This window comes from Eumetopias jubatus, unplaced genomic scaffold (genome assembly GCF_037043125.1).
Source record: "Eumetopias jubatus isolate StellerSeaLion01/CBP00866 unplaced genomic scaffold, mEumJub1_p1.0 scaffold_13, whole genome shotgun sequence".
Classification (NCBI taxonomy): Eukaryota; Metazoa; Chordata; class Mammalia; order Carnivora; family Otariidae; genus Eumetopias; species Eumetopias jubatus.
In genome coordinates, this window is record NW_028274819.1 from 27,566,063 (window position 1) to 27,582,544 (window position 16,482).

The following is a 16,482-nucleotide window of genomic DNA, read 5'->3' on the forward strand; positions in this document are numbered from 1 at the left end:
TTCCTTCAGTCATTAAATAATATTAAATTATATTAATATATAAAAATATAAAAATATTTTATAAAATATTAAAAGAAAAGGTGTGGGCTTTAAAGAATTCATAAGATTTGTCTAAGGTAAATCTGATAAGACCTTCTCAATTTGAGGATATATTCTTCTCCACTAACCCATAAAAACCCTCCTTTCCTTCCACAACACAGAGGAGAAGGTGTGGGCAGGGAAAGCAAACGGTGTGAAGGGAAATTAAAGACGGAGTTTGCAGGACTCAAAAGAGGGTGGAAAACTGTTAACACTTCCTTTTATTATATATATGCCTGGTTATTAAGTGATTAATATAAAACATAAATATATAAAATACATAACATAATATATAAAAAATAAAAACAAAGTGATTTCAGTATGGTTATTTTTGGGAAAAGAACATTGGAATGCAACTCAGATTTATATTCTGGTACTAGCTGCCACTTACTAGTCCACGTGAATTTGGCCAAGTTAGCTTAACCTCTTTTGACTCCATTTACTTACATTTAATAAATATACTGAATCATCTCTCTAACACACTAATTTTCTACAGACTTAGTATTATTTCTCCAGATCATTTTAAAAGATTTTCAAGTAACATACTGGTTGCTATGAGGGAAATCTAGAAGATGTTTCATATTAACAAAAGGATGGTTCAAAGTCTCAGCTGGAGTAATTCTTAAGTCTGCATCAATCAGCAACATTTTCTTCAACAGACTAACAAATTCTCTTCTATCAGCTTTCTCAGCCAAAAGATCACTTCCTTCCAAATCCATCACTGTGTTCACCTATAAGATCAAAATTTCAAGTTGTCAAAAAAAAAAAAAAAAAGCCACAGAAGGAACTATATGTTAAAGATTCAGTTTAAAAAAAATACCACAACACAGAAAAGAACAGAGGACTACAATTATTTTGAAACAAGAATGAGTAATTGAGTTTTAACAAATTTGCAAAATGTTTCAAGGTACCAAATAGTATTTAAAACAAGGGAAAAATTTTTTTAACAAATATCCACTCTAACAAAATATAAGGAAAAGAAATTGGTACAGCTAGGATTTTCCCTCTTAAAGAAAATTCTTTTTACTACTAAAGCACAGGATGGTATAAGTTAAATATTTGATAAAGACAAATGCAATTTAGTTCCTCAAAGGAACAATTTTGTTTGAAAAGCTTAAATCCAGCAAGCAATCTATAGTTCTTTAGAAGACGATTAACATGTGGTGGCATCCTTGGCATTCAAGTGCAGCATCGTAAGCAGGGAAGACTAACAAACATGACTGTGGTACTCACATGCACTATATCATCCAGACTGTTGAATATGTACTTTCTGGCTTCTTTAGACTTCATTCCTGTCTCTGCCTCATGTTCTTCTAGTGTCTTATTGGATATATCAAAGAGGGAAAAAATATATTATTACCCACCACTTGGAAATTCTTTATTTCTTTAGTTCTGGCACATCTAGTCTAATATATTGAATATTCTAAGGCAAGGAATTCCAGAAGATTAACTATCAAAAATGTACTTTTTAAAAGTACAAAAAAAAAAAAATGAGAAGCCTTGGTTCAGGTAAAATATATACATCCTATTTATATTTATATATAATCCTATTATATCCTTTATATAAGTAACTGGTTATAAAGTTAATCTTTGAGGACGTACTAATCCCATAAAGAGCCCAGGAATAAATTAGGTACTTGGGTTATGGAGTAAATGGTGAAATTTAGTCCCTGTCCTATAAAGCTTAATAATGGGAAACTGGGTAGAGAAGATGAAACATACAACACAGAAGTAATTACATAGATAAAATCTAAAAAACCATTTAAGATGAGTTAATAATTATGTTGCCAGGTTAGAGAATGAGCTAAGTTATTTGGGGAAGGCTCCCCCCCCCCATTAAAAAGGGGGAAGGGTCAAAAATGAAAATTCAAAAGAAGAAATACAGTAAAATAAAAATAGGCATGGGGGGTATTATCCACATGATGCATCTTAGAAAAAATGTTTTCCTGAGTATTTTTTTTAATGAATTACCTTTAATCTCCAACCAGAATGAGAAATATCTGTTTCTCTGCAAAAAAATCTTGTGGATTTTGTGCCCACATTTAACAACTGTTCTCCTGGTAAACCTTGAGTCTGAGAAATATATCGAATCTGAAAAATAATTTATAAAACAGACAAGTTTATTCTTTCATGTAATAGATAATAACTGAACACCTATTCTCTATCAGACACTAAGCTAGATGTTAGGTCAAGAATTAAATGACATAGTCTATGCCCTCAAGAAATTCTAGTGGGGAACATACAAGTAAACAATTATATTACAGGGTTGTAAGTACCATAATAAATACAAGCTTATGGGAAGACAGAGAAGGGACACCTAAAATAATTGTAGTCACATAAAGTTCCAGAAGAGGTGATGCTCAAGTTGAGTCTACAAAGACAAGTTAAGAGTTCTTTAGCCCTGGAAAAGTGAGGAAAACCTGACTATGATTTATGCTAAGGTTGTAATATGAGTAAATATGCAAAATCAGGAGAAAATACTGACACATTCAGATCCTGGAAGCGCAGAGGTTCACTCACTGAAAAATGACAAGAGGTAAAACTGAACTAGAAGGCAGAGGGCTTCATCAGTAAGGTAAGAAGTTTTATCTGTCCTCTTTCCCTCTATAAGCCCCAAGTGCCCATTGTTTTATCTCTAAATCTGTATATAAATTTTTATCTCTAGCCCTGGAGCTGCAGATCCAACTGCTTACTGAAATTCTCCACCTGACTGGACCTGAGGTACCTCTAAGTGAACATATCCTAAACCCAATCTTCCCTTAAATCTGCTAATCCTCATGTATTTCCCAGCAACAAACACCAACACTAACCACCCAAACCAGAAACCTGCAACTTATACCAGACACATAGCCTCTCCCTCATCTCTCTCCACAACATTCAAAACCCTAACAATTTTACCTCATTAGTACTTTTCCTAACTGTCCCTTCTCTCCATCCCTCTTTTAGGCCTTCTTCAATTTTGAGTTATACAATTTCACAAGCCTCCTAATGTAGTTTATCTGCCTCCCTAATGATGCCATCCACTCACCCCCAATTCATTATTCACACTAACAGCCATTCTGACAAAACACAAATCTGTTACTCCCCTGTACAAAATACTTCCCCTCACTCCACATCCCCTAAGCGGCTGAGTTTGAGTTCCTTGTTTTACAGAAACAGAAAGTGAAAAGTACCCCAAGGGTCCAGTACCTAGATGCTACATCAGAGTTCTCAGATGGTAGGAAAGGTCTTCAACAATTCAACAAACATACACAGGGCATTTATTATATGTCAGATGCTAAAGATATGCAAATGAATAAAACACGGTGACAATCTGCAAAAGCATATTAATTCAGAATATTTAAGCACATAATATGCAATTAAGCTAGGAAGTGCCATTATGAAGAAGAAAACAAAGTGCTAAAAGAACACAGAATAGGGTAATCAACGTACCTATGAATTTGAGAGGGCACTGAAAACAAAACAAAACAAAACAAAACAAAAATGGCAAGTGATCTTGTGAGTTTATTTTTGGTCATAATGCCTGTCCTGTCTTCTAAAGAAAAACTGTTCCATCTATACCCCCTAATACATGAAGGAACTCACCCTTTGCCTCCTCCGTCCCCAGTGAATTAAGGGTGAAAACCTGACTCAGAAGCAATTAACTCATAAATTCAAGTTGTGAACTTGGCTAGAAATAAGCTAATAAGCAAATGAGATTTACAATGTCAGGAATGTGAATTAACAAATATCAACCACTGTTGATAGCTCATGAGCTAAAGGGTTACAAAATGGAGCTGGAGTTTGGTGACCACGCTAATCTAACCAAAGTTCAGAGTGAGCAGAAACTCTGAGTAGCAAGTTAGAACCAGAACAGATAAAAGCACTTGAAGAGCAGTCAACTTATGACCCAGCTTCACCCAAAGTGAAGTTCTATCATGTCTATTAATTCCATTAAGTGCTGCTTTGAATCCAAAAGCACTTCCAACTCCAGACTTCACAAAATCCAGTCATATCACAGCTCCATACTTGGATTTTTGTGACAGTCTACACATACATACAGGAACTCTTACTTGAGCCAGCTTGAGAAGGTCTCTACGTAAGCCAAATAGCCTGACAAAAAGAACTTTAAAGATTTCCACTCCCTCATAACACTCAGGAGCTGAAATAGTCAATTTTATTTTTCTTACATAGGATATGACTTGAAATTACCAAGTAAAATAATTTGAATATAAATTCAGACTTTTAGCTGTTCTTGATGAGATTCTAAACTCCAACAAACATTTTGCAAGAACAATCAACATTACCAAGTTAATACTGTCCATCTACCCATAAAAATATTTAATTCCCTAGAATGTTTTGGATATTTCCCTGATAAACAGAAGTTCAATCCAATACACGGAACACTAATAAGACAGTATACCTACAATTAAGACAGGAAGGGTTGATTCAAGCACAGTACTAATTAACAGGGCAGCCTTCTCTAAACATGCATACCATTTGTTTGTGTACGAATGGAAAGGAAATGCACATGAGAAAATATAACATGTAAGAAATTCTCAACAAGGTCAGTGCCTAGCTGTAGAATCCAAAATTCAAAGAGGAAATTGCCTTGGAAGAGCTTTAAGAAACAGATGATAAAGATGATTAAAGAGCTAGAACACAAACCCTATAATGAAGAATTAACATAATCTGCATTATTTTTTTTCCTGGTGACTCAAATGTGGCTTTTAAGTATATAATAATTATAAGTGTACCATTAATTCTTTTTCACCTCCTTTGGGAAAAATAAACCTGTTATTGCATTAGAAGGTTAAATAAAGGTTAGATATAAGACATACCAACAAGAGTAAAGAAAGAGATAAATTACAATATATTTCATACAAAGTCTTTATTTTTGTAAATGTTCCATGTGCACCCAAAGTGTGCATTCTGCAGTTCTGCACGTAGTATTGGATGGAGTACTCTATGCCTGTGTCATTAAATCAACTTAGTTAATCACGGGCTCAAATCCTCTACATACTGATCATTTTTCTATTTTTGCTCTATCAATTATTGAAAGAAATGTGCTATCATTTCTAATTATGATTGTGGGTTTATCTATTTCTCTTCTGGTTCTGTCAATTCTAGATTTATATTACTTTAAAGTTATTACTACATGTATAAAATATAGAATTGTCATACGTTCGTGTTGAACTCCCCAAATTAACTGGCTAAGCTTCCCCTCTTTATAAATGCTGATGTATCTGTAATGTAAGAATACTTCTATTGTTAAAAGCATTGTTATTAATAAAAGCAAAACGGGGAAAAAAAAGAATATCTTCCACAACACATTCTGAGAAACATCTGTACAAAATGTTATCACAGGACAAACTGATCAACTAAGCTCCTGGATCCATCCCTAGAACTCAGTCTGGAGTGAGAGAACATCGGTGGAGGTGGATGGATTTGAGAAACTAACATAAAGACCATAAAACCCTCCTCCAGGGACAGCAAAGAGACAGTGGTAGGGTGAAAGTGAGGTCTGGAAGAGGGCTGGAGCACAGACTGGAGCAGGGTTTAGTTGGGCCCTTTCTTGAAAGTATCATTATCTATAAGGTAGTGTAGAGATGGTCCACTGCTAACAGCGTAGTTTCTGGATTCAAACTGCCCAGGTTGGATTCTTGGGGCAAGTTACTTAACTTCCCCACACCTTGGTTTCCTCATCTGTAAAACAGAGGCAACAGTAGTATGTACCTCTAGCAGTATAGGGTTGTTGTGAGCATTAAATGAATTAAAGTGTAGGAACAGTTTCTGACACATAAAAGAGCTGAGTAAGTAATAATAATATTACCATTACCCACTGTACTGCCACTGTAAGAAAAAAAAAAACCACATAAAGGCATACCCTATTGATGGCCTCTTCACATCCTAATTAGACAATCGTAATCCAGGAAGCTGGTAAAAATCTATGAAATCCAACCATATTAATAAACAGACTAAAGTAAAAAACAACCAAAAAAACACATGAACATTTTAATAGATGCATAAAAGCATTTGAAAGTCCAAAACCAATTCAGGATAAAAAAAATAATTAGAAAATTAGGAATAGAGGGAGTTCCCTTATCTTGAAAATAGACATTTATCAAAACCTATATAGCACACATCACATTTGGAAATGAGTATATAAAGTCTAAGATTGAAACCAAAACAAGAATGCTTACATCATCACTCTTACTCACTTCCACTCATATATTTTGGAAAATAACTTTTAAAATACTGAACTAATAATTATGATGTAACTATTGATGCTATATGCTAATATATTTTTTAATCATTATATTCTTTTGGAATTAAAGTACCATACATTCTGAAAATGCTGTTAATATGGATCAGATTAACACCTGTTCCCAGTTTACAAAACAAAAAATCTATCATGGAATTTTGAAAAAGCTTTGATCAGGGCTTTGTCTCAAATGACCATTGTGACTTTCGACAAGGCATTTCATTTTTCTGGGCCTCAGTTATCCCTTTTATAAAATAGGAAGGAATAGTAAATAGATAATCTGTAGGTCCTTTTCAGTACTAATGTCAGGTGTCCAAGACTAGAACTGTAGAAGTCCCAATCCAAAGTACAGCAGCAAATCAATTTGAAGTTGCCACTAGATGGTGTCCTGCTACAGAATACCACACACGTCATAACTTGTAGTCCACAAAACCAGAGGTATACTTCTAGCATCTGACTGGAACTTCAGTTCTTCAGCAACTAAGAGACTATGGGACTCTCCCAACTAGATCACCAACTCTTTCAAAACTAGTGCCAGTCTAGCATCTGCATCAAAGTTAGGTTGGTAAAAAGCCGAAGGAAACCGGGATGTATGGAAAATGTTACAGAAACTACCTTCTAGAGATACGCTGAACATGGAGGATGAAAGGTAGAGACTATAGGAAGCCTAGCATAAAAGAAGTGGTTTATGGGTAGAAAGTCTTTGTAAGAAGATAAGAGATTAAAGTTAATGATAACATCTAATCTAATAATTAATATTAAATGACTTTTAGGCTCATCTCAGCAACACGTAAATCACCAATCCATAAACTCGCATACCTTTTTTTTTTTAAATTTATTTATTTATCTGAGAGAGGCATGGGGGGAGTACAGAGGGAGAGAGAGAATCCTGAAGCAGACTCCGCACTGAGTGCAGAGCCCACTCAACGTGGGGCTCGATCCCAGGACACTAGATCATGACCAGAGCTGAAACTAAGAGTTGGCTGCTTAACCAACTGAGCCACCCAGGTGCCCCCTCATACCCTTTTTGATATAGAGTTAAAGCCCTGAAAATCAGAAATAAGGCACATTTTATTGTTACAATTATGTCATGGTTGCATTAAAATGTTCTATTTTCTTTTTTTTAATATTTTATTTATTTATTTGAGAGAGAGAGTGAGAGAGAGAGAGAGAGCACGAGAGTGGGGCGAGGGACACAGGGAAAAGCAGACTCCCCACTGAGCAGGGAGCCCAACGTGGGACTCGATCCTGGGACTCCATGATCATGACCTGAGCTGAAGGCAGATGCTCAACCAACTGAGCCACCCAGGCACCCCAAAATGTTCTATTTTCTATTTTTTCATTAAAAGTTAAATAGTATATCATTTTAATAAAAATATTTATCTACTAGAAACAAAACTGCTGTAAGCATTTTGTTCATTTTGACTAAAGTTTTCCACTAAAATATGAGTATATATCTAATAAGGAAGATGCTATGAAACTTTTTCAAATACTGATTAAGTTTATAACTACTCCAAAAAAGAACCTTGTTATTAAAACTAAACAAAACAAAAACACAAGAAAATAGCACACAACATTCACTGTCTAATAGCTTAGAGAGGCTAATGAACGTAACTGAAAACTATCATGGAAAGTGTTTAATGGGGGCGCCTGGGTGGCTCAGTCAGTTAAGTGTCTGACTTCAGCTCAGGTCATGATCTTGGGGACCTGGATGGAACCCGGTGTCTAGCTCCCTGCTCAGCAGGGAGTCAGCTTGTCCCTCTGCCCCTCCCCCTGCTCATGCTCTCTCAGTCTCTCAACTAAATAAATAAAATCTTAAAAAAAAGAAAAGTGTTTAATGAAGTAATTTGCTGGATTCTACAGAGAATCATTTAAATAATGTTAAACTAGATTTCCAACGTCACTCAAAAACAGCTTAAAATACTAAAGAAGGTTCAGGTGACTGAAGTACTTAAGCCCAATAATGGTTGCTGATTTAAGATCAATAGTTATGATGCCTTTTATTCCTTCAGAGTGGCTGACATTTCATCTGTCATCAAAGTCTGTCACCCAAGTGTAGCTTTATTATTTAAATGGACACAGTCTAGCCCTTTAAATGTCTATAGAATAAAAATGATACAAAAAAGTGTTTTTGCAAAACTGGTATGGGGGCCTGTCGACTGTACCTTTATGAAACCTTACTTCAGCTGTTAAAAAAGTTTTTAAAAACCAAATAGTTTTGAGATCTTGAATTTAAATTCCCTAAGATCTCAGGTTTTGTCACTTTATTTTAAAGATTTTTTTTTTTTGGCAGAGAGAGCGGGAGAGCACAAGTAGGGGAAGCTGCAGGCGAGGGAGAAGCAGGGTCCCTGTTGAGTAGGGAGCCCAATGTAGGGCTCGATCCCAGGACCCTGGGATTACAACCTGAGCCCAAGGCAGATGCTTAACAATTGAGCCACCCAGATGCCCCTTGTCATTTTATTTTAAAAAGATTTTCATGGGTATTATATACCTGGGGAAATGCATTCCTATTAGCTTATTATTTTTCCTTCCATTCTATCTAGATCTATCATGACAGTTTTGTTACCTGGTCATACTCCAAGGCTCCTGGGTAGAGAGGCCATCCAAGGAATAATTCTGCAATCACGCATCCCAATGACCACATGTCTATGGCTTCACAAAATGGCAACCCCAATATAATCTCTGGAGCTCTGAAAAAAAAAAATCACAGTGATTTTCCTTTAAAATTATCTTATATCTGACATTCTAAGAAAAGTTAGTAAAATGAGAGTAGTCAACTTCTATTTATAGTAACTCTTCACTTTTCAGAATTCTTTGAAGCCTAGACATCATCTTGAATTAAGCTTACAAGGGTACGATGAGTACAACCATTGCTAGGTTAAAATCTCTATTTAACCTTATAGAGAATTTTAGAAAAAGCACAGATCTTGTATTTGAGACTATAAGAGATTAGAAATAATACACTAGAAAGAGAACTGGCAAACTATGAAATACACGCACTGCTGACATCAACAGAACTGAAAACCAGACATTGAGAGGTAAGAGGAAAATAAGCCCAAAGACTATAAGTGGATCTAGGCCTAGATATTACTTCAGAAAACAATAATAATTATTCACAAAACCAGGACTGTTAGTCACCAAAAGAGAAAAGACCAAGTGCAATGTATTCTGCTTTTTTTTTTTTTAAAGATTTTATTTATTTATTTGACAGAGAGAGACACAGCGACAGAGGGAACACAAGCAGGGGGTAGTGGGAGAGGGAGATGGAGACTCCCGCAGAGCAGGGAGTCCGATGTGGGGCTCAATCCCGGGACCCTGGGATCATGACCTGAGCCAAAGGCAGACACTTAACGACTTAGCCACCTAGGTGCCCCTCAATGTATTCTGCTTTAAAAGGCAGAAAAATACAAGACATCTAAACAGCTAGAAAGCATTTTAGCTCTTGAAGAGCTTCGATTACTTGGAAAATGTATTCCATGAAAAATATCATGCCCAGATAAATTATGTGCTACTTCGCATGACTTTACATGAGAAAAATTAAGATTCTGAGAGGCTTCACATACAGCTATGTAATTCCAAAGTGAGTCATACAATCATAGTTACCCTAAACAGTCTTAAATTTAAGAGAAGTTGTAAGATCAATACAATGAATGGGTTTTTTCATGAACCACTTGAGAGTAATTTGCCAAGTAACTGTATACTTTGTATTTCCTACAAACAAGGATACTGCCCCACATAACCACAATACAATCATCAAAATCAGGAAAGGAACACTGATACATCTCTACCATCTAAGCCTCAGAGTCCCAAGTTTGGCCAATTACACCAATAATGAATGTCCTTTATGGCAAAAGGATCCAATTTAGAACCATGCATCGCATTTAGTTGTCATATCTTTTAGAATATTTCCTCAAGTCTTTCCTTGACTTCTATGACCTTGGCACAAGCTACTACAGGCCAGTTCTTTGTGAATGTCTCTGTGGGTTTGCCTGATGTTTCCTCATAATTAGATCTGGGTTATAAATCTTTGGGAGGAGTATGACAGAAGTGATGCTTTTCCTCATGATGTGCTGTCAGGTGGCATACAATTTTGATTTGTTCCAGTAGTGATATGTTCACTTTGATTATTTAACATGGTATCTGCTAGATATTTCCACTATTGAGTTCCTCCTTTTCTCTCTGTAATTAAATATTTTGCAGGACTTAAATTTGAGACTATATGTGTAAGCCATTCCTATCAAATTTTAAATTTCTTCATTTATTTGCCTATGTGAGTATAAATTAATAGAATCCTATTTTATTCAATGAGTTATAATCCATTACTGTAATTATCTATTTTGATACTCTAATTTTCCCAGACTTGACCAGTCACAACTCCCTCAACGAGCTATGGGTTCTCATTACTACTGGGATGGCACTGTTCCCAGGCTCTCTCGGTATACATATTATATACAGTTAGACAAAATAAGGCTTCTGCTAATTTCTTTAACTGAGACTGCTAATTGTCATTATCTCCTAAAGCAGCGGTTCTCAATCTTGACTGCACATTACAATCACTTGGTCCTGGCCGCACTCCATACCAATTAAATCAGAAACTCTGGGGGAGGGACTTGGGAATCAGTATTTTTGTAAAGCTCCCAGGGTGATTCCAATACATGGCCAAAGATGAGAATCAAAGCCCTAGGCTCAAGTAGTTAGACCAATGGGAAGATCGCTCCATCTTCTCCCTATAGCTCTTCTGATCAGAGTAAGTTCAAGGGATAATAAATAAGCTGTTTTTTTACCACTGATGTAGGATCTGTCCAATGAGTCCTCTCCTGACATCTCTGCCATAATTAATACTTAAGATATTAATTCACAAGCATTTGTTAAAAACAAGTACGTGCTATGAGGCATAAAAGATCTTTAGAACATAGTTACAAAAGACTTTCATTCTTTTGACAAAATCCTTAGTATAGATGTATATATGTGAATTATATTGACATAACCAAATGCTACATTGTGTAGAAAGAGGGGAAAAAAACAAGTTACACTGAGTTATCATCCTTACATATTCACAATATCGTACAAAAGAAGACAGAGAAGATCTTATCCTTTTTTGTTCACTATGGTATACACAGAACCTAGCAGAGAATATGCACTCAGTAAACATTTCTCAAATAAATGATTCCTACACAGGTTGGGTCACACAAAGCAAAGCATCAGAGTTTTCAAAATACGGGTTTGAACTAAGCTTTGAGGAACAGAAGTCTAGGCAGAAAGAAAGAAAGAGAAATGGCCACAAGAGTTAATGAAGAGTATGTATTAACCCATACTAAAAAAGATTCAAAGCAAAAAGACAGTTTCAAAAGTATGGAATAAAAAAGGATTCACTAGTGATGTTTAATCATACTAATTTGAATTCTGAAGAATTATTAAGACCAACAGATCTATAGCCATGTAAGAGTTTTATGATTATTTTGCAATATTCACTATGAAAAAGTAATGGGGTTTGAAATTGGCTACTGGAATCTTCAACGTCATATCTGGCAATGAAAGAAAAGTAACAGAATGATAGTGCCTAGGATATACAACTTAAAGAGACTGAAATTATTTGATACCTGATTAACAGTAAGAAAGGAGTTTCTATCAACTAGACAAAGAGCAATGAATTCCTTCTGCTGTTACCACTGAATGAATGAGCCAAATTTTTAATTGATGGTGACAAGAATGTGGAGACATCTTTTTAAAATCCTGACCAGGAATTGCATAAAGCCACTTCAAGCATAAAACTTGAGATACAGGGCTTTCTCTTTTTCGCCGCCATCCTGCTCTGCGTGGCTGGCTGCTTCTCGCCATGTCTTCTCACAAGACTTTCAGAATCAAGCGATTCCTGGCCAAGAAACAAAAGCAGAATCGTCCCATTCCCCAGTGGATTTGGATGAAAACTGGTAATAAGACCAGGTACAACTCCAAGAGGAGCCACTGGAGAAAAACCAAGCTGGGTTTATAAGGTGTCACACATCATGAAATGACACACTTAATTGGCACACATATTTAATTAAGCTGCATGAAGATCATGTGTTCTATCATTCTGTAAACATCCTTCCTACCTGGCCATAGACTTGTCTTATCATAGAAATGATTTTTCTCTGACTATGCCTCTGCACCAGTAGGTTGGTTCAGTACTAAATGTGAGACCTTTCGGCTCTAAAAAAACAAACAAACAAAAACAAACAAACAAAAAAAAAAACTTGAGATACAGGGGCGCCTGGATGGCTCAGTCGTTACGCGTCTGCCTTCAGCTCAGGTCATGATCCCAGGGTCTTGGGATTGAGCCCTGCATCGGGCTCCCTGTTCAGCAGAAAGCCTGCTTCTCCCTCTCCCGCTCCCCCTACTTGTGTTCCCTCTCTCACTGTGTCTCTCTCTGTCAAATAAATAAATAAAATCTTAAAAACAAAAAAACAACTTGAGATACAAAAGTTGTACTCAAGGAAGAAAACTCAAATTTCTCATTTTAAAATATAAAAGTATTTTAACTGCAAGTTTTACACAAACTCATTGTGTATTAATGCATCAGCTAGGGTCTTCAAAAAAGCAGATTAGATGTGCAAGAAATGTCTTGGAGGAAGGCAGGGAGAGGAAGCAGGAGCAGGTGAAGACAGCCCTCAGACCCCTGAGCAATTGTGACATGCGCAAAAAGAGAGGCAAAGGGAGAGGCGAATAGAGAGAGCCTCCCACTACAGCGCTGTCAGGATAAAGCCTTGGCTGGGCCAATGCAGAGTCCCGAAGCAAAAGATTACCTGCTGGAGGCGCTCCCCATCAAGCAAGAACAGTTCAGCTCTAGTACCCCTACTGTGTTTGGTCACTGGCTAGAACAGCCAGGACACATATCTGAAGGTGCAACAGGTGCAGACTCTCTGTCAACTGCGCTCCCCACAGGAGGTTCTCCTGAAGGGGAATCTAAGTGACACAATTCCATGCCTGCCACAACTATCCTCCCCAAAACTTCCGTATTTTATTTTCAAATACATATATGTCATAAAGCAAATGCAACAAATTTCCTCACCACGTCCCATTTAAATGTGCCCAAACTCCAGTCTACCCTAGCATGCCATAGATACTACCATTTTCTATGTGGATCAATGTAAAAGGTTGGGAAACAATACCGTAAAGCATTCACAATCTAGATGAAGCTGCCAGAGATGTCTAAGCTCTACCAGCCAGTCTCACAATAAACTTTAAAAATTAAATTATGCATGAATGAACAATATATCCATCTGTGAGTAATGAAGAAAGCTTAGTTTTCTGTTTTCATCTTAATTGGCTCTCAAATTCTTCCCCTGGGCTAACTATACTTTTGGATAAAAATGATCATAACAGGGATTCTAATCTGTGGACCATTCTTAAAAAAACAAAACAAAACAAAAAAACTTCTGTCCTACTCCTAAAGGAAATTGTTTCACTTCTTTTTTCATCTATCCTAACTCCCTTCTGAGCACCTACAACGTGGCAGTGCTAAGGCTGTAACAGGGAATAGATAGAATTTGTACTTTTGGAGACCAGGCCCCATTAAACATGTCTACTGAATGGAGAGTATAACAAAACCTCTTGTTTACCACTCTATAAATAAAAACTCACAATTAGAAATGTCAAACCCACAAACTAAAAAAATTAGGTCATATGGTAACAAAGGCAATCTATATCTAAAATGCACTTTCTTTAGTATTTTTTGTCATGTGCTTTTAATCAAATTTATCAATATTCATTAAGAATAAATCCTTTCTACTCTTCTGAAACCCTGAAACACTGATATAAAATATAGTAAAGTGGGTAAGATGAAAACAAAAAATTTTTTTAACTACATAAACTGAACTCTGGGGACTTTTGCCAGAGCAGAAGAGACTGTTGGCAGTCGATGCTTCAAATAAGAACATAGTGAAATACTGTCATTCAGAAAAGAAGACGACTATTAATGAAACACTGTACTTGCTTTATCTCATCTTTATTTACTTTGGTAAGTTGAAAATTCAATTACTGGCAGAAGAAACCCAGCTCTGTTAGGAAAAAGGGTATCTCAGTTCAGGAACTCAGTATGTCTAGCTCTAGGAACAATTACATTTTTTTAAGGGGGGGCAGAGGGAGCGGGAGAGACAGAGAATCTCATGCAGACTCCCTGCTGAGCAGGGAGCCAGAAGTGGGGTTCACTCTCACAACCCTGAGACCAAGACCTGAGCCAAAATCAAGAGTCAGACACTCAACCAAATGAGCCACGCATGCACCCTAACAATTACATTCTTATCACAGAGATGCCTTGGGTCATCACTCTAAATGCCATTAAACTATGAACTCATATGATGATTTCATGGCCATCAAGAAAATGTTGATCATACTCCTAAACTTATAGAGAGTGAGTTTTCTTTTTGACATAAAGAGAATGTAATGGTTAGGCCAGCGTGAGTATCTAGTCTGCCTAACAGCTTCACTTCTCATTAAACTTAATAAATTAGCATAATGCTGATACACTTCAGCTTCTGGTGAGTCTAGTGGCAGAACCACCCAGGTCTGGTCAAGTCTAGAACACTAATCAAATAATTTCTGAAATGCCAAGCTAAAGGCCAGAAGGTAGGTAACATCACTCACTAAGACTGAGAGGTACAGTCATCCAGGCTACTCTTGATGAAACTTCTATACCAAGTATTTACACACTTCTCTCTGCTTTTGACATTAAAAAAATACTAGAGAAATGCATACAATCTTGGAAAAGGTAAATAAATGGTAAACTCGATAAAGATAAAAATACTAAAACGACAACAGTCTTTTCTAAGGTAGAATATGAAGAAGGCATTTTTTAAAATAACAGTATTACTAAGCTATGGTATGATTCAATGGTTTTTAGTATATTCACAGAATAGTGCAACCATCCCCACAATCAATTTCAGAACGTTTTCATCATCCCGAAAAGGAAACCCTATATCCATTAGCATTTACTCTCTATTCCTCCCAAACTCCTCCATCCCAGGCCACCATAAATCTACTTTTGGTCTCATTAGATCTGCCTATTCTGGACATTTCATACAAATGGAATCACAGAAAGTAATGTTTTGTGACTGGTTTCTTTCACGTGCATGTTTTCAAGACTGCAGCGTGTGCCAGTACATCACTCACTTTTACTGCTGAATAGTATTCCATTGCCTGGATATTCCGTATTTACTTAGCCACTCATCAAGGGATGGACATCTGAATTTCTTCCACTTATTTTGGCTATTATGAAAAATAGGAAGTTAACCAAGAGAGGCCATATATCAGCTCACCACGCTGCGGAGCAAGAATATACTCCAGTGCTGAAGGAGGTCAGAGCAGAGAGGCCGCACACCAAAGACAAGTACTGCCTCAGACAGAACTAGCCGGTACAGGAAGAAAATGCCTTTGATGGAACAGAAATCCAAAAGGGAAAGGAGAGTACCAGTGTTAAAAGGACTACTGATTTTTCTACTTTGTTCAATGCTGCTGTCTTTATAATTGAGTTAATCTTGTGCTACCCCTTTTCAGACCCCTAGAGCACTAAAAGGAACCTCCTGCCCATGTCCTAGCGATCCATTATACAAGACCGTGGATCAGAGGTCCAATTCCCTTCGGGTAAGGCTCATGACAACATCATGCTATGCTGGTACTAAAAAACCGTGAATCTATGCACAAAAGCTCGGGGAAAACAAATTTTGGAGTCTGGTAAGGAGGCACTGATTTCAAACAATGAAAATCATCTAAAGAGAGCTATATTTTTAACACTCAAGAGTAGGCACTTAGCTCTCCCTCCAACAGCAAGTAATTTACCTGAGCCTTCACATTTTCATTTTTTAAAAGATGGGGTTCTACCACCCCTGTATTTTCCAAAGATTACCTAAAGGACTAATCTTATACTTTTACCTATAAAAGAATGTGTGTAAAATGTAAAACAGTATATACATTCCTCTAATTTATTCATCCTCCCACTGTCCGAATTCACACCTCCTCTCTTCTCAAGCCACCACCTCCTCCCTATCCTCATTCCGGACTGTTGTCCTTGCATCCTACTTTACTGAAAAAAATAGACAGAATTTGATAGAAACTTCCACCTTCTCATCACCACATCTACTAGCCCACTTGCATCTGTCAGTGCTTCTATCTAAGGCATCGAGGCT

General features: G+C 36.7%; 2 protein-coding genes across 7 annotated transcripts in view; one reads left to right on the plus strand and one right to left on the minus strand.

Moving 5' to 3' along the window:
* The window catches only part of HIPK3 (homeodomain interacting protein kinase 3), a 90,054-nt gene that overhangs the window by 15,216 nt on the left and 58,356 nt on the right, over positions 1-16,482 (minus strand). For all 6 annotated transcript variants that reach the window (XM_028087731.2, XM_028087728.2, XM_028087733.2 and 3 more), the window contains exons 3-6: positions 8,889-9,012; positions 2,050-2,169; positions 1,312-1,398; positions 625-809 (exon numbers count right to left, since the gene is read on the minus strand). In XM_028087731.2, coding sequence (XP_027943532.1) covers positions 625-809; positions 1,312-1,398; positions 2,050-2,169; positions 8,889-9,012 — 516 coding nt within the window. The remainder of the gene's footprint in view (positions 1-624; positions 810-1,311; positions 1,399-2,049; positions 2,170-8,888; positions 9,013-16,482) is intronic.
* LOC114196917 (large ribosomal subunit protein eL39-like) lies at positions 12,113-12,314 on the plus strand. Its single transcript, XM_088017706.1, has one exon. It carries the CDS (start codon positions 12,159-12,161, stop codon positions 12,312-12,314), a length of 156 nt encoding a protein of 51 aa, XP_087873832.1. The 5' UTR covers positions 12,113-12,158.

Coding starts and splice junctions, on each gene's coding strand:
- LOC114196917 (XM_088017706.1), top strand. CDS start 12,159: ATGTCTTCTCACAAGACTTTCAGAATCAAGCGATTCCTGGCCAAGAAA.